General features: G+C 41.3%; 2 protein-coding genes across 2 annotated transcripts; both read right to left on the bottom strand.

Annotated features, from left to right (window-relative positions):
- Positions 1 to 1,978: 1,978 nt before the first annotated feature.
- Positions 1,979 to 13,802, bottom strand: LOC139284492 (protein transport protein Sec24C). The gene is made up of 21 exons (XM_070904782.1): positions 13,719 to 13,802; positions 12,511 to 13,230; positions 12,059 to 12,117; positions 11,400 to 11,453; positions 10,905 to 11,016; positions 10,385 to 10,512; positions 10,028 to 10,163; positions 8,841 to 8,950; positions 8,038 to 8,150; positions 7,681 to 7,872; positions 7,036 to 7,132; positions 6,745 to 6,849; positions 6,437 to 6,604; positions 5,729 to 5,825; positions 5,493 to 5,641; positions 5,035 to 5,173; positions 4,605 to 4,726; positions 4,159 to 4,338; positions 3,860 to 4,057; positions 3,386 to 3,475; positions 1,979 to 2,509 (listed from the first exon to the last, which is right to left on the bottom strand). Exons 2-21 carry the CDS (start codon positions 13,181 to 13,183, stop codon positions 2,369 to 2,371), a joined length of 3,063 nt encoding a protein of 1,020 aa, XP_070760883.1. The 5' UTR covers positions 13,184 to 13,230; positions 13,719 to 13,802; the 3' UTR covers positions 1,979 to 2,368.
- A 656-nt stretch (positions 13,803 to 14,458) lies between these two features.
- Positions 14,459 to 17,370, bottom strand: LOC139284684 (uncharacterized). Its single transcript, XM_070905037.1, has 3 exons — positions 17,003 to 17,370; positions 16,433 to 16,498; positions 14,459 to 15,444 (listed from the first exon to the last, which is right to left on the bottom strand). Exons 1-3 carry the CDS (start codon positions 17,304 to 17,306, stop codon positions 15,152 to 15,154), a joined length of 663 nt encoding a protein of 220 aa, XP_070761138.1. The 5' UTR covers positions 17,307 to 17,370; the 3' UTR covers positions 14,459 to 15,151.
- Positions 17,371 to 17,676: the final 306 nt, after the last annotated feature.

The raw sequence follows: 17,676 nt of genomic DNA, 5'->3' as shown, positions 1-17,676 counted from the left end.
ATTAATTTTAGAAAGACTTCACAGCCATCACAGCAATAGACCATGTGTGTTAAGCTATGGAAATAGCTCTGCAGTTAATAGTACTATATAAATAAATATAAATATATAAAGTAAAATGTCACTAAATGTCCAGGACGCAGAGACAAAGGTCTTTATAGCATTTGGCTTTCATTGCAGGATAAATATGCAGTTGCATGTTGATTGCATTTTGTGCATTGCAAACATTTCACCTGTAAAAGATATGTCACAATGCAAAATGACTTTGTGCTCTTTGTAAGCACACTCCATGGCCATTTAACTGCTCACATTCATGTCTAAATGTTGTTTAAAATCATCCTCTAAACTTCTTTACAGGTAGGTAATGTTAAATCCCTTTTATTCAAATGTATAAATCGTTTTGTATAATGTTATTTTAGTCAAAAACTATCACGATCAGTTTCAAACAACCCAAAATGTGTACTATATTTAGGATGTAAACTCCTCTTCGTGTCATTAAACCCCCCCCAAGTATTTCAGAGGACATGAGTAGCTACAGCCAACACATTCATCATGTTTCCCTTTGCTTTAAGACAAAGAGTCAAACATTGCGTTCTTGCACAGTTTAACTTCTGCTCCAGCAGCCTACATCCTCTCAGTCAGTGCGATCCCACCAGAATCCAACTGGGCTACGTCCAAAATGCTTGAGGATACAAATTCACCAGAGCAGGACGGCCAACACGCTGCCAACAGCAAGTGCACAGACATTAACTAAAGTGGTTAGCAGATTTCTGGAAGGAAACACAAACAAATAATTAATTTGAATGTTCTGAGTTGGTCTGTTTCTTCAGAGTGGCCACGAAGCTCTGATGTAGTGCTGGAATCAAAAACTGGACAGACCTCCAGGTGGTGATTACTGAGGCCTCACGGACAGTTATAGAAACTGATGGCGCTTTTCAGGAGAGCGCTCATGTCTGCACAGATATATCTACTGTGATGAATAACTCGGGAAGATAAGAAGGTGACTTAATCCAAAAATAAAAGCTGTGTGATCAGGGTTTGAGTCCAGAGACTCAAAGAGTAAAAATAAGATTGAGGGTTAAAATGAACTGTAATGTTTTCTATAGCACTTCTGTTAAAAACACCTTCACTTAAAGGAACAGTAATTGACATTTCAGGCAATTGTCGAGCATCAAAGTTGAACTACGACCAACTTTTAGGAGGGTTTGTTCCCCCCCCCCCCCCCCCCCCCCCCCCCAACACATATTCCAACACCATCCCGACCACAAAGACTCATACACTCATTTCAGCTATTTGGAAGTGTTAGTGTCGCCCTGGTTCCCTCGGCAAAAAGCAAATGGGATTTTTTTTTCACTGGATTTTGGATGATTGCAGGAAATAAACTCTGTGGCAAACAAAGATTTATATGTTCAGCAAGATAATCTTCACTAACGAACACCACTGCGGACATGCCATCAGCAGAAGAAAAAAGCTAACTTTAGGGTACAAACAAACTACTCCAACTTGTAAGAGAATATAGATATAGATATATTGATCCACATATTTTGCGTGTTCAACAACCTCTGTAGTGTAATTTCACCACTTGTTGGCAACTACTGAGTATCTACTGACGAAAACGCTGAAATCTCTTAAGCTTGTGTCAACCACAGAGCTTATTTCAGGCATCTAACCAAAAACCCATTCAAAAAACCCATTGACTTTGACCGCTCTGGCTCTCGGCCCCTGCAGCCACATGCTTGAGTGCTTCCCACCCCTGCAGCCACATAACAGCTGCCAATTAGCTTGAATAGCCACTTGGACTCGTTATGCAGTTGTCCTTTTGGCTTCCTGAGTCACATTTTCATCTGCTGTTGCAGGATGACGTGTAAGATACGACTTCACAGCTCGAGTTCCATTGATCTTCATGAAACGCTGAAAAATCTTCTCTCCGTTAGCTGAACTACACTGGAAAGAAACTTCAATCAAGGTTCAATTAATGTCTTTATTTATTTATAGGAGATTGTGCACACACAGAACATACTGTGGGCATCACACACACACACACACACACACACACACACACGCGCAAGTCTCAGGCAGGGATTAGAGAATTGCCATGACACAGGAATAAATTAACATCATGAACACGTTTTCAGAACAGCACGGATCACATTCAACACAGCACACGTCACTCATATCACAGCAGTCATTAAATGAATAAAATGTCCCCATGCACGGCCTGACAACAGGCCATTAACACGTCCACTTTACAATAACGTCTAGTAATACGTTTGTTCCCGTCCTTCTGTTTTTTTTGAGGCAAATATTCTGCAGTCTCATCTTTTGTAATGCACCCAGAGAGGTCAGAAAACGTGTGTGTGTGTGTGTTAAGTCACTGCAGAAGCCGGACCGAGTTGACGTGGAGATGGTAGAGGAAGTCCGCATAGGACGCTCCTCCGTTGGGACTCTTGTCCTCCACCAGGTGGCGCTGCAGGGCCTCCTCGCAGGTGTCGCCCTGCTTCACCACCCACAGCTGAGACAGAAAAACAGACACAGGGTCTCATCAGCCAGCGCCCACTGTGATGACTTTGGTGTGGATGTGGAGGAGGTCAGAGCTTTAACACGGTCTGGGATCTGAAGCAAAGTCCTGCTTCTGTCAAACTCTTTACTTCCCTTTTTGGGAATCATATCCTGAATCTGTACTCGCGCCTCTTGATTAATATGTTGCTGGGGAAACATCAAAACCTTAACGCTGATTGTCACACTAGTGCTTAACTTCTCACTGTTTTTACATTTTTGTTTCACTGTAATTGTTTAATGGAATATTATTACAGCTCTTTTCTGTATTACCGTCAAAACATCTGTAAACTAGTCTTAACAAATGAACGTTTGGACGACTTGTTTGTTTATTTGCATAATACCAAATAGACTATATAAAATATAAAAAGTCAGAGCAACAAGGAAAGAATAATACTAACAACAGGTCAGAGGTTATCGAACGTCAGAGCAAAATTGAAATTATAATTTAACTAAAATGATTACTTAGCGTAGCCAAGGCCGAGTGATTGTAGGTTGCTAGCCTGCTGTAACTATCTTATCACCTCCTCCACATCATTTGACACCAAGTGGAAGGTATACAAGAAGAAAAAGAAAAGTCCAACTTGGAATGAACACGAGGGGGATGGGGTCAACATGTTTTGTTTCCCCAGACGGCAGCTCAAATTTACACTAAATCTGATCTGACATGAACGCAGCACAAAGAGAAGCAGAATAAGAGCCAGGCTGCCGACAGAGGAGATGATGATCACACAGTGAGACGGCATCTGTGTCATTTAAGGTCACAGATGTTTGGCCGACTCATGAGGCTGCGTTTGACATGTAAAATCAAGCAGGACGGTCAGCAGCTCACCTTGCGGGCACAGGGTGTCTGGGAGTTCAGCGTGTTGATAAGGGATCGAACACTGATGGACAGAGGGTTTTCAAGAACTGGCAGCTTGGTCTGAATGGACACATGCACACAAAGACACATCAGAAACAGACAGTGAACAGTGAACCGGTCAGAAACGCAATATTTTGTGAATCTTTAGAGCCTTTTAAGTTAAATCGGTATAATAACTTTCTCTTCACATGAATAACACATAGTGTTTGTAGCTGACCTTTAAGAGTTTGTGTCTTATTACTGAATGGTTGAAATATTTACAGGAAAGCTGATGCAGCCTATTAGAACACAGTACTTTTCCTTTATACATTAAAATTTTTAACACCATTCTGAAAGATTAAAGTTTGATTTCATTTGGCCATTTTGTTTTCTGTAGATGCAGCATCACTGTTTTAGGCCTCGCAAACTGTACGTGACTACCTCTCCATTCGTCTAATCTCTTACCTCTCCAGAGGGCAGGGCGGAGAAGCAGCTGGTGTTAAAGAGCTCGACCAGGGTGCATACCGGGACTTGGGTGCCCACCCAGAGCAGCAGGGTGAGGGGTGCATGAACCACATACAGACCTCTGGGCTCCAGGCTGGCAGCACAGCAGCGCAGCGCCTCCGCTGGGTTTGGACAGTTGGGGCCGTCACCTGACAGCGGCTGCAGGTGAGAAAATGAGATTTTAGGTGTGCCAAGGTGTGACAGTCATCTTCATTTGTAGTATAAATCTGATCAAGACAAACTCCCATGTGTTGACTGACCAGAGGCAGCAGCAGAGGGTAGAAGTGTGTGGAGGTGCTGCAGGCGTCCATGCTGAGCACCTGGCAGCGCTGCTGCAGCCGCTGGTGGACGGAGCTCCTCAGCCCCGGCAGCAGCACCTCGCTCTTCCTCAGACTGTTGATGTAAACAGGAAGAGCTCGCAGGTACTGAGGGAGGACCAGCTGCAGGACACACACAGAGAATACAGTATATATGGTCAGAAAGACCTAAATGAACTCATGTTGTAGTTAGGTTTTGCACAGTGAATATAAAGATACAGACGGATAAGAAGAGAAAGATGATGCCTGAGGGTAAACCACTAGAAGTAGTCATTCTGATTTTTTAGACTATTTAGACATTTACAAAAGTGCCTCCTTATATTTTTAAGAGTGAAAATGAAACCTTATACTTAAACTATGAAGTATATTTCATGTTTCCAAGACCTCACCTGTCCAGCAGACACTGAGGCAGAGCAGCAGTGTTTGCGGTAAGACGCCAACGCTTCTGTTGCCTCCGTCTGCAGTTCCTCCCTCAGCTCCTGTAGAGGGCGCTCTAACGCCGCACAGTAAACTGGGCAGAAGCAACAAATGTTGTCCACTTTTAAATTTGGAGAATTACAGTAAACAAATGATACCATACCTATTAAGGAAGCTTCTAATGCCATTACGTTCTGCATTTCACACATTACACACATTGCATTCTACACTATATTTACAATTCAGATTTCGAGGGGAATCTACTGGACTGACACTGGATAAATATCTGTGTATACATATTAATTAGCTATTACAGAACTGACGTTGATGTTAATAAGCATTGCATTTTCTTTACAGTATAACGCCTAAATAATACAGTAATCTACAGTACAAGATCCTTACTTTTCTTGCAGTAGAAGGTGAGTAGTGTTTGGGCCTGGTACTGCCGGAAAGTGTCCTGTAGCTGACGCGAGCACCGCAGGGTCAGAGTGTGAACCCTGGTCCTCCTGTCTCCTGTCTGGGTGCTGTAAGACAATGCAGTCTGACAAACGAGAGGGGAGAGAGGAGGATTATGGTAACAAAATGAAAGTTTAAGGGAGTGGGTACTCTGCATACAAACTGCAGATTAAGCGTATCATAGAGTATATCTTGAATCAACAGACTTTAAGAGAAGAGTCTGCACTGGGTTTATGTTTCATTAACGACAGATAAAAGTAAAAAAAAAGTGATTTATAAAATCATAAATGTAAATGTATTAAAATTGGGCAACAATTCAATTAAATCTCAAGTGACAGAAGGATTTGGATGATATAAAAACAACCGTTTCTGGTCTACATTGATGATCATGAACATAAACCCACCTGTATGGCCACACCTCTCGTCTCATCCAGAGCTCGGGTGTGTGCGAGCTCCACAGCCAGTGTTGTAAGCCAATCAAGAGTCGCCATGGTGACCTGGCTGGGGCTGGGCCCAGGGATAAAAAGTCCATAACAGCCGGACACACGCAAATCTGGTGAGACAGGTACAAATATTGGGATCACAGGCCTTTTAAAAAGGACACTGACTGCTTAATCACACAATCAAAAAAAGATCTCACCTTTGCTGACAAAAATCCTGAGCTCAGCCCTGTAGCCTGCGTCCGTCTCTACAATCCTCTTCAGATCAGTGCTGAAACGCTCTCTGTCCAATTCTCCCTGTAGTGCAAATGTAAAAAACAAATCTAGTCTACAATGGAACCTCCAACTCATCAGCATGCTTAGCATCCGTGTTGCTCTATCAGCCGCTTCATGGTCAGAATCAGAATCAGAATCAGAAATACTTTATTAATCCCCGGGGGGAAATTGTACAGTACCGGTGCTCCCATTCCAGAGTAGAAAAATAGCATAATTTAGAACTGAATGGTGCTGCCAGAAGCAGAATATTTAGCCATATTTTAGAAAAAGTGCAACATAAATCGACAGAAAATGAATCGCCAACAATTTGACGAGCGATCAGTTTCAGTCATTTATCAAGGAGTGGAAGGCAACTTTTCATTTGGGAAGCTTTAACCAGCTGTCAGTTTTGTATTTTTACTCTCTGCTAAGCTAAGCTAAGCTAACTGGCTGCAGCCTTAAATTTAGCCAACAGAAATGAAAGCGGTAGCAATCTTCTCTGACTCTAAGCAAGAAAGCAAATAAACATATTTCCCAGAATGTCGAACTATTCCTTTAACAAAAGACCACAACAGCTAATAAACTATTAAAATTAGATTTCTTCTTCATGTAGTTCATTTCAGGTTCTGCAAAGGGAGCAGCTGTTGATATACCTGGAGGTGGGTGTAGGTGTACAGAGCTCCACCTGTTAGATATGGAATGTGCCCGGGCCAAGCCCCGCCCACATCTTGCTGGGAGAGGACAAACAGGTGAACGCCGCAGCCCTGACTGACGCACTCCTTGGCCAATGAGACGGCCAGGTCTGACGGCTGAAAGATGGACTGGGGAAAAAAACAAAAGAAGTGGGAATTCATGCAACCATACAAGCCGGTACAGGAAGGTGAGCTACAGAGCAGCACCCACCGGAAGTTTAGCCTTAAGGCCAACTCTGGCATAAGTGGCGTGTGTGTGCGTGACATACCTTTGGTTTGTTGGAGCCAAAGAACCCTGAGGACGAGTTTGTGTGTCCCATCTCTATCAGAGGGGCAGTATGGAAGATCAGCAGCTTGCCAGGACAACTCAGGGCCTAGAAACACACAAAATAAAATCCTTCTGTCACTGACAGTGGTCAAGTTGTTGAGAGAGAGAGTGCAGTAAATGCGCTAAAGTAACACACATTATTATCCCTCCGTGTGCAGCCACAATAAACACAGGAGAAACTTCCAATACGCTTTGAAGAAAACCCATCGAAGTCTGAGCAGTGATCACTGACCTGCAGCACGGCTAGCCCTGCTTTGACAGGCAGCTCCATGGGAACCCCACTAGAGTCATCGCATTCTGGACTAAACTGAGGAATAAGCTGCAACACACTACACACACACACACACACACACACACACAGACAACAGACAGATAATGATCATTTTCTGCCAAAGAATACAGTGAAAGAATAAGATGAAATTACAAAAATGTCACTTCTATTTGCAGGAGAGTATCTGTTACTTTCTTGGCACAGACAAAATTGTGTGGAAGTGACCAAACATCTCCAAACAAAAGTTGCTACCCAACATTTCCATTTAGGTTAATGAGTTGAGCATTAGCAGAAGAACGTCACTAGCTTCATAAAAACAGCCCATGGATTCTATTTCACCTTCTGCAGACTACAAATGGTGGTCTCAAGATATAAAGGTTCTCTTGGGAGCACAGATGTATACATATTAAATCAACAATGCCTACTTTTAATTGTTCACTAGCTTTTGGGGTAAACCCCGACACTTTGCCTCCAGCTGCTGGGCTCAATTAAAGTCTAAAAATGAGATTTGTAAAGCAAAAACATAAAATGAAATCATTACTTATACATGAAACTATGCTAGCTAGAAATACATCTGACAAAACGGTCAGTCAACACATCCGTTACCTGTCGATACTGTCTATACAGTCTTTCAGGGGAACCAGAAGCCCCTCCCTCACAGGAAGCTGCAGGTCTTCTGTCTCTGTGATGACCAGCATGTGTGGGCGGGACAAGGCGGGGCTGAGGTCGTACACGTGGATCCTGCTGTCATACGTCATCAAACCAACACGGACGTCGGACATGGCATCACCACTCTCCCTACACAAATAAGATGAGACTTTAAAGGTTGCTGGCTGGAAACGAGATCATGGCCCATTGTTCCTACTTTCCCAGTATTTCCAAACCTGCAGAGGGATACCACAGGAAAGAGTGTGTGTGTGTGTGTGTGTGTGTGTGTGTGTGTTAGGTGGGAGTGTGTTTTACCTCTTCAGAGAGGTGAGCAGAGTGAGTATTTGTTGTGTTGCAAACTCCAAATGTCCTCCTCTCAGCGCTGACGCAGACACGTCTATGGCTAGAAGCAGTGCAGCAGGTTCCCCCTGAGATAAAGTACAACGTGTTACACACACGGCATCTTTCCCCAAAAAGCTTTGACATGTTAAAGTCATTGTTGAGGTACGACAGTGAAACTATGGTATGACACTGACAGAATATTCAGGGAGCTGAGATTTCACTCTTTCCCCAGTTAAATTCTCTACATCAGATTATGGCTGCAGCTGTAATCTGTGGATTATGTTTTCAAATACTAAATTAATAAAATGTCAAATTGTCAGAAAATAACAAAAAATGCCCCACTCAAGTTCCCAGAATCCTGGGTGACATTTTCTAATTGCTTGTTTTGTTCGACCAACTGGCCAAAACCCCAAAATATTCAATTTGCAAAGATCTAAAATACAGAAAAGCAACACATCCTCACATTTGAGAACCTCGAATGGGAGAATAATTGGTATTACTGCTATAATGTCTTCTTATTAATTAACTAATAATTGAATGATATCAGGTTACAGAAATCCTCACAAATGGGGTGCCCCATATAAAAACTAATCAAATGTGGCCCTAAAGTATTTCTATTTTGGATGCTTCAGCATTACTGTATTGGGAAGTGACTGTCTTACACATTCAGTATCCAGACTGCTGCTTCCCACCACACACTGATGTTTCATATTAAAGAACAGGCGATGACACCTAACATGCAAACAAAACTAACAATTGTGAGAGGTGAAACTAACCTTCTGAGAATTGAGGATCTCGTATGACCCCATACTGAGTTCAGGCCGCTTGTCTTTATCCACCCGAACCCCCTCCACCCCTCTGGTGGGCTGGTAGTGTTGCCACGGCACTGAGACACAAGAGAGGAGAGAAAAACTGCTGCTGTATGCAAAAGAAGCAACAAATACAGGAAACTACACTCAGGTGAGGTGCAGCAGTTCAGCACTGAAGTTGAACAGTATGAAATAGAGGGTTCATGCTTTCATTCAGTATTTTTTAATCAGGAAATTACATTTTCAGAACTGTACTGGGAACACAGCTATCCTACAGGGACAGATAGTGTTAGGAAGCTTGTATCTAGCAAGTAACTGTGTCTTACCTTGACATAATTTGTTTTACAAAATGACCTTGCTGGATAGTTATCTGTTAGTAAGCTGTAACTCAGTGTTTTGCAGTAGACAACAAAAAATATGAAGCCAAAGAGAAGATTTCTTTCATTTTTCAAATCAAACTATGGACATTTTCTTATACTAATACTACTTCTAATGCTGAATAGTCTCTCTTTGTGTTGTTTACATTAAGTCCACATTTCTAAAAATTATATAAAATACAAAAAAACGATTCTTAAATTCAGATCTGTGAATTAGGGCTGAAACGATTAGTCAATTAATGGATCAGTCGATGGACAGAAAACAATGTGCATCAATCTTAATAATCATCAAAGTTTTAAGTGGGCAGTGGTGGCCGAAAGGTTTCGTTTCAATCCCCCGGACTGGCAGCATAAAGCACTGGAACAACTGGAACATTGGTCCAGCAAAACAACCAATATGAATATGTTAATTTGGAATCTAGAGACTTGTGACATGTTGTCTTCACTATCTGTTGATAAGGTTCACATACATATTCCTTCTGAGCAGTTTCAAACACTACAGCTTCACGTCCACAGCACACTGGCACCAATGTGGAAACAAGGCTATCAATCTACTGTAAACATTTCTGCTGTGTTTTTAATTGTGCACATTGTATTGCATCTCTTTGTATGAGACATGCTATATAAGTAAAGTTTTATTATTATTACTGTGTAAACCTGGTATTAGACAGACCCTACTTGTGGCTACAGTGTGTGAAAAAACAGCCAAAACTGACACTGAACCAGTTTGCGTAAGAACAATACCTGTTTGCTTAGATGCTCAGTGTTGAATCTTACCTTCACTGAGTTTACCGCAGAAGGGGCAGTAAAACCTCTGACCACAGTCCTGCCAGCCCATCGCCGGGCACATGGAGGCTCCACACCAACCACAACCCATAACACACTCTGACTCTTTGCACAGTGGCAGGGGCTTCTAGAGGCAACACACACACACACACACACATTCACATTAAATGCATGTTTATATCTCCACAGAAACTCTAAATGGCACATGGGTTAATTGTAGCGCAACAAAATGGCTTCACTTCCGTAGATATTTCTCTACTTGTAAGTCCTTGTTTTGTTCATTGCTTGTTATTTTTGCTATATAACTTTTAATAGATTATAGGATAAGCAGAGTAGCTAAAAACTGACCTCTTCAGCATTTTGCTTTGCCAGAGGGGTGACCAGAGCTCCCAGCGGCAGACGGCTGAGCAGGGCAGTCTGGCCTTCACTGGGCACACAGTACGAGGTGGAGCGGATGGCGAAAGGACTCGCGCTACCTAGAGTTCAACAGAGATAGGCTCAATATGGTGACAGGTGACAGCTGCAGTCATGATCCTTTCCTCAGTCTGACCAAAATATTCTGACAGCTGGCAGCATTTAGTGAGCACAAACTAATATCAAGACATTAACATTACAAATGCCTACATACACCTGTGGTGATATATCACATGGATGTTTTCCAAGGCAGGTCTCCATTTTCTTAGATTAAATATGCTTATGTTAGAATTTTTCCTCTTGTTTTACCAATGTCTGCTTTACCTCTATCAATGCACGTAATTCATACTGTATATTCATACCGTATGCTAATGTTGATCGAGTGTTAAGTATGCTATCTGGACCCATAGTACATCTCTGTGACACAGATACAGACAGTGTTGTGGGCGTTTACCCCGGTCCTCTATGATACAGGAAGTAGTTGCGAGGGGAGGAAGACGGGAAAAAGGCTCCGAGATGAAGACCTTGCCCTCCCACTCTGCCCTGTCCTCTGCAATCACCTTCACCTGAGACAGAGACACAGAGGAAGGATTTATCACACAATATTTGCATTCCATAGTTATAGCATATGTTTAAACATGTATGCAATTACTAATTAGCACAAAATATTTTGTAGTTCCGGAATGTAGTTCATGTCATTGTCAAAGAAGTTGATTAATAGTTTTGTGGTACTTCTACTTAATAAATAGTAAATAGAGTTAGAAGTCACTAACACAAGTACTGGACCCTTTACTTGCCTAAAGCCATTTCACTAGTTTTCTTGAACATGTAAAGGGCAACACGCATCACGCCAAGTGTTGAGGGTAAAAGCCTGAAAGACTCTGGGCAGGGATTAGTCTTTCCTTGTCAGTCAAGAAAAGATGTGAAGAGAGAGAATGAAAGAACTTACAGCGCTGGGCAGGAGCTCTGGGTCCAGGCCATAACGAGACTCAGAGTTCGGAGACTGCAGAGAGAAGATTTAACGATTCATTCTCAAACACTGACATGAGATTTTGTTTTTCTTCACTGTATATTCAATATGATTGCAGCAATATTGAGTCTAGAAAGACATCTTTTAATTCTGAGGGATGAAATCCAAAACCTCCTTTACGTTATGTTTTTTTTATTTTTGAAAATGCATTTTCAAACTTTCCAGCTCTGAGACTACACGGAAAATATTGTTAGTACATTGTCATGCTCTAAACTAACAAGAATACATAACTGAATCGTAAGGTCAATGGTCAGTAGCTGCTTTAACTACTTTAAATGTTAAGAGTGACTCTCTACTAGAGCTGAAACAATTACCTGATTAATCGATTTGTTGATCCACAGAAAAAAATATTCAACAATGTTTATATTTATTTTTTTCTGGCAAAAACATCATTCTCTGGTTCTAGCTTCTCCAAGGTGGAGATGTGAACAAAACAAAACATATGAGGATGTCAACTGCGATGTGCATTTTTCTCCATTTTGTGACAATAAAATCGATTAATTGAGAAAGTAATCAGCAGTTTCATCGATTAATCTCTACATTAAATAAAGTTAATGCTGTTACTGTATTTTCCCCACCTGTGGTGTGATGTCCCTGTCCTGTGCAGCCACATTGGGAATAAACTTGTTTACGGTTCCTGAGGAGAAAACAGAGGAGTGACACAATGGAAGACGACGATGGAGGAAAGATCCAGACTATAGTATTCTATTCTGAACTAAGTGGGCTGTTTTCGTGCAGACTGGAGCACTTGTTTCAAAGAATAAACGGTATACTTTGATCAGTATGGTGGTGGTATTCACCCTGGATGATGGGGTTCGCCTGTAGTGCTCTATCAGACTGCTGTTTTTTTCCTGTAGTGCCACTGATCTGATTTATTTTCTGAATTTTTCTGGCCAGTGTTGCTCAACCTGGGCTTGGTCACCCTTCAACGACTTTGTGGGTCATCTAATTTAGTTGATCAGTTCCTGTGGAAGGCTCTGCAACACGCATTTAAGCATGTAAGTCATGTATACATAACAAATAAACCTACCTTTAGAGTCTGGTGTCCACTGAGGCTGCTGTTGGATAGGAGAGGTGGGCGAGGCATGACTGTAGGTGTATCCAACAGAGGAAACTACATTTGCCCTCTCAAATGCAGGCTGAGGTGTACACTGTGGACTCTGGTTTACACATTGTCCAAGTGATGGAGGGCTGATGGGCAGATGTTTTTGATGTGGTGACTGAGGTCCATTCAGGGAACCCTGGTGTGTGTATGGAGGCTGGAAAGGGGGAGACGCTGCTTGGTAAGGGCTGTGAGGGGAGTAAAATGGCATTTGTTGGGGCTTGCAAGGCTGCATCCCTTCATTCATAAGGGGCAGAGAACATGGAGGTACATTCCTTCCATGGCTTGCAGCTGGAACCATGGCATAAGCACCAGGGATGATTTGCTGCACACTCTGATCAGCATTATTAGCATATAGCATGCTGTGATGAGTGTTGTTTCTGGATGAAAAGGTGGTGAGGTCGCTCTGGCAGCCCGGGTTGGACGCCTGCAGGTGGTCGTGGCAGGGTCTCTGGTCAGAAGGCGAGCCCAGGCTAAGATGCTGAAAGCTGGGCAGAGGGTTGCAGGGGTGTTCTTGAGGTGAAACCGGGGACCAGCCGTTCTGGCCCGCCCACGGCTGACAGGGTGTCTGGCTCTGATTGGCTGTGGGGACGTCCATCATCCTCCATACCCATCACTGATGGGTGTGTTTTTCCTCGGAGGCGGGATCTAGCGAGGCAATACACAAACATACAAAATTGATCATCAGGGTCTTGATGTGCGTCTGACTTCTCTTCTGAAACAGGCCGAAATTTGTCCCTGACAGCAGTTACTGCAGGTTAAAGTTTAAAGCTACTTGCAACCAATAACAAGCTAAATGGAGCTTTTTAGTGAGACTACATCTTTGAAAACGTCTCATCTTAGCTCAGCTGTCACACCACCAGCACGTTACCGAAACTCACTACATGATCTAAACGCATGATTATGAGAGCAAACTGTCGAAAAATTACTACGATTAGCTTATTTGTTTAATTGTTTAACGTTATTCTGTAGTTAGCTAGCTAGTATAATAATATTAGCTCACAACACAGAGGTGCAAAAGTCCCGACATGGATACTGGACAGCCAGCGGCTTTAGATTCACAGACAGGGTGAAATAATAAGCTGCATCTGAAGGAAACAATCTTATTTCAAGTAATAAAAGATTAGAGTCGATACCTTTGGACATCAACGGCAACAGGGGGCTTTGCGTGCTGCACTTGTTCGACAACGTTAACGGTAACGTTAGCGTCTTCATGTTCCCCTCTGCGACGGAAGCGAAACACTTTCAGAGGGGTTGGAATTAATTATTTGCTCGTATTTGCGTTATATTAAAATAAAGATCCATGATAAGAAACTGTTACGTGATTAACTTCATGATTTTAGCCACAACACAACCGTTTACATGAATGAACCTGAGCCTTTACTGCAATCTTAGCGCCATGCTAGCAAGAATCACGACAACGCATTTCCGCGTTTCCCTTCAAAGTAAAAGCCTGCGATACTTGGATACAAGACAAATGAATGAAATTAAAAAATACTGATTAAAAAGCTATAAACGGTCATAGCACTAAATAAATTATACATAAATTATACAAATTATACAGTTCAGTTGCTGCCAGTGTGCAATAGTGGACACTATCAAGGGATATTTACCAGTAATTCCATTTTATGATACTTTATCTCTTAATTTCAGAAGAAAATGGTTCTTTTTCTCCACTACATTTATTTAACACCTGTAGTTACTTTTCATATTAAGTTTTTACATAGAAAACCTGAGTTTATAAAATAATATATTGTTAATGATTACTACCTAACATATACATTTACTACATATCAATTAAAATACATAAGGTAGTAAATATTAGCTCCACTTTGACGAGCTACAGTACATTACATGTTGCATACATGTTATTTGCAATGATCTACAAATATTTAACATTTCTATATAACACTGACAAGGGCAATTCTGGTGCCTTGTGTTGCTTATACTTCTGTACTGTTAAATTTAGTAAAATGTTGATTGCGTTAGCAGCAAAGTAACGTAAGGACAGAGATACAGTAGGCATGACAGGGTGGCACAAACCACTGAAATACCATTTGTCCACCATTTTATGGAGGGGAATAAAGGTTACTTATCTTTTACTTCACAAATTAATTGCTAGAATATTATTCTTGGCACTTTAATGGTGGAAAAGTGTTATACAAAGTCAAACCAGTATACCAAACAGAATAACAAAATACAGTATACAAGATAACTTGGTCACAGAAGTTAACTTACAGCTTCAAAAACTTACAAATTAGCCATCAGCTAAATCTGTATGTAGGTATGAGCGGTCTCTGTCCAAATTAATTTAACAAAATGAAACAAAACCACAGTGAACGACATACTGTAATCAGAGTAAGAGTGATGACTGTAAATCATAAAAATAAAAATGAAATATCAATCTATTCTTCATCCTAATGGTTGAAAACTCTCACAATGTTGCATAAGAGACAGAGATGGAGACTGAATGACAAAGACAAAGAGGAACAGAGGGTGGTGAAAGATAAGAAAAAGGAAGAGGGAAGAGTTGCACAAAACAGATTTTGCCATCAACAAAACATCACACCTATAACTGCTGAAAATGTCCGGTACTCTGCTGTGGTCCCACTTGCCAGTTACTGCTGGTGCATGTAGCTTGAGAAGTTCTGCTTTGTCTTTTCAGGGCAGTGATCCTGTTTCTGACGTAGTCCTTTACGCCTTTCCATGAACGGTTCTTCAGTGCATCTGGCTCAGCCTCAAGACACTGAATGCAGTCGTTTTTCTGAGGCACCTTGTGTCCCTGAATTAAACGCATCATGTGTCTTTCAACAGCAAGAACCTCTTCTTCCTCCCATTTATGTTTACCCTTGTTTTGGCAGCCTGTGGAGAAAAAGGGAAATGAGTGAACGTCACGTTACTAAAAAAACTCTGGTTATTTTTACGATCTTCTTTCCCCCCAGGTGTCTTAATCTTCGTTTAAAGTTTAACTGAATGTTGGTTGATGTTATTGTCATCACGGCCATAGTCTTCTTATTGTTGTTCACATTTGTTCAAAATTCCTATCACTTCATCATCCATATTTTCTTCTTGTCATGATTATACATCAAATTAAGCTTGGACCATGAGATGGACAATAAATAAGAACTCTTGGAGATATTTTTGCCTCAACTCCACTTTGAGCTGCATGAATGATTTTCCAGTATGTGATCTTTTAAAGCTGAGAGCTGTCATATCAATGTTCAGAATTCAAACTACATTCATTATATTCAAATTTCTTTAGAAAATAGCATCTTTAGAAGAAAATATATAAAATGTCCCTCCATATGTTGACTTGGATTAGAGACAATTACCACAACATGAACAAACTAATTAGCTAATTTTAAAAAGAACACATAGAAGCAAACAATCAAGGCAATTAACGCAGGCAGTAAATACAAACCTTGAATATAATCATTAGTTAAGAAAACGTATATGTCATGAGTTAATTGGTCACGTGGAACAAACTCAGGCAGGTAAGCCAGGTAGACGAGGACAGACGAAGAGGAGCAACTGCAACATCTAAATAGCAGGTTGGCAAGTCATAAAAACACTGTAGCAGCTCTGTATGAAAAACAATTAGCTTATAGCCATGACAGCTTTGAGAACTGGTGGTAAACAGAGTATCTTGAGTTGTTTCTGCACCTTGCCTTCACCCCTGAGATCAGTAGTATAACTGTTTGTCCTTGTTATTGTTTATCTAACGTAAGTTTGCACGACTGCCTATTACTGTGAATAATTTTGTTTTTGATTAAAGAAAATCTCAGCCAAAATGGCCCAGAATTAAAAAAAGAAAAAGAAATGATAAAACGTTAATGATCAACATTACTACCTTTTTTGCCTGAGTTGACAGATTTTCGAGGTACAGTCATGTTGCCGTCTGTTGTGGCTCCGTGTGCTTGTTCATGATAAAATGAACACAGAAAAACATATTTGCTAAGATTTCGAGTCATATTACATTAATAGATCACAACACTCATATCTACCCACTTGCCTTACGATACCAAATTAAAGTTATTCAATAGGTCATTTCCAATCAACGTGATTTTAGAAATACAAGTCTTAAAACCCACCTTTAGCTATATTCCATGTTCCTGCATGTATGATTTAAAGTAGATGTATGAAAGCAGTTGCTCCAAATTATAGCGCATAACTGTGGATTGCACTGGTTGATTCAGTAAGTTATAGACACTGCTTTCAAACTTTGACCCAGCTGCTACACCAGAGAGTGCTTACCTTTTGTCTTTTTGAGTGGAAATTGATTTTAAAATTCTGCCGTTTATGGTGGATATTCTCATCAGCAATGGGACAAAACACTGTATAACCTTCCTAAGATGGCGATAGGCAAACGTGACTTTGGCATATACACTTGTGAATGATCCAAAAACATTTAAATTCTTACCTTCCATTTCGACGTCATCCAGCTGTATGCCACCGTCCTGCCGCAGGGTTTGGACTTGATTATTAGGGCCTAAAATTTGGTCTGCCTCATGTTCATCCAGGTTCATCATCTGTAGCATTGTTGCATAATGCTTCCGGATCTTTGTAGATTTCAGCGCTTCGGGGTCTTTAGCTCCACATGCTTTGACATATTTTTGGATGCACTCTGACCCATTGTAGGCAGACAGTGCACTTGGTCGGCCAAACAGGAAGGGATTCTTACTGGGGACTCCACATTTCTCTCGAATCGTTACGAGAAGCTCCATAGCAGACACGAATGATGGTTTTAGCAAAACGGGGACTATTCTCCCACACTTTCCTCGTATGTCAACTCTAGTGAAGAACCCACACATGGTTCTTTCTAAATCTGAGACAGATATGTCCATGCCAACATGCAGGTTTGACGTTTTCCGTGACATAAAAGCTGTTAGTTGCACCGACGACACCTCTCCGGCTCTTCTCCTGTTGAACAGTATTGTCCGAGCGAGTATTACCTTGGCCAGAGCAGCGTAGTTTTCTGCAGAAGGGCTCTCTCTGAGTTTTTTCTCTGCAAGAAGATGAACATTCTCCATGTGGAAGTTCAGGCGCTTTACATCTTGAGCAAATGGCACCTTCTTTTCTGTGTTCAATTTTGTT

The sequence above is a fragment of the Enoplosus armatus genome, chromosome 4 (assembly GCF_043641665.1).
Source record: "Enoplosus armatus isolate fEnoArm2 chromosome 4, fEnoArm2.hap1, whole genome shotgun sequence".
Taxonomy (NCBI): Eukaryota; Metazoa; Chordata; class Actinopteri; order Centrarchiformes; family Enoplosidae; genus Enoplosus; species Enoplosus armatus.
This window is presented reverse-complemented; position numbering and strand designations above follow the sequence as displayed.

Coding starts and splice junctions, on each gene's coding strand:
- LOC139284684 (XM_070905037.1), bottom strand. CDS start 17,306: ATGGAGCTTCTCGTAACGATTCGAGAGAAATGTGGAGTCCCCAGTAAG. Junction 16,499..17,002: donor GGATGACGTCGAAATGGAAG/GTAAGAATTTAA, acceptor ATCATGAACAAG/CACACGGAGCCACAACAGAC. Junction 15,445..16,432: donor TGTCAACTCAGGCAAAAAAG/GTAGTAATGTTG, acceptor TTTTCTCCACAG/GCTGCCAAAACAAGGGTAAA.
- LOC139284492 (XM_070904782.1), bottom strand. CDS start 13,183: ATGATGGACGTCCCCACAGCCAATCAGAGCCAGACACCCTGTCAGCCG. Junction 10,164..10,384: donor CAAAGCAAAATGCTGAAGAG/GTCAGTTTTTAG, acceptor TGTTGCCTCTAG/AAGCCCCTGCCACTGTGCAA. Junction 7,873..8,037: donor CTGCTCACCTCTCTGAAGAG/GTAAAACACACT, acceptor TTATTTGTGTAG/GGAGAGTGGTGATGCCATGT.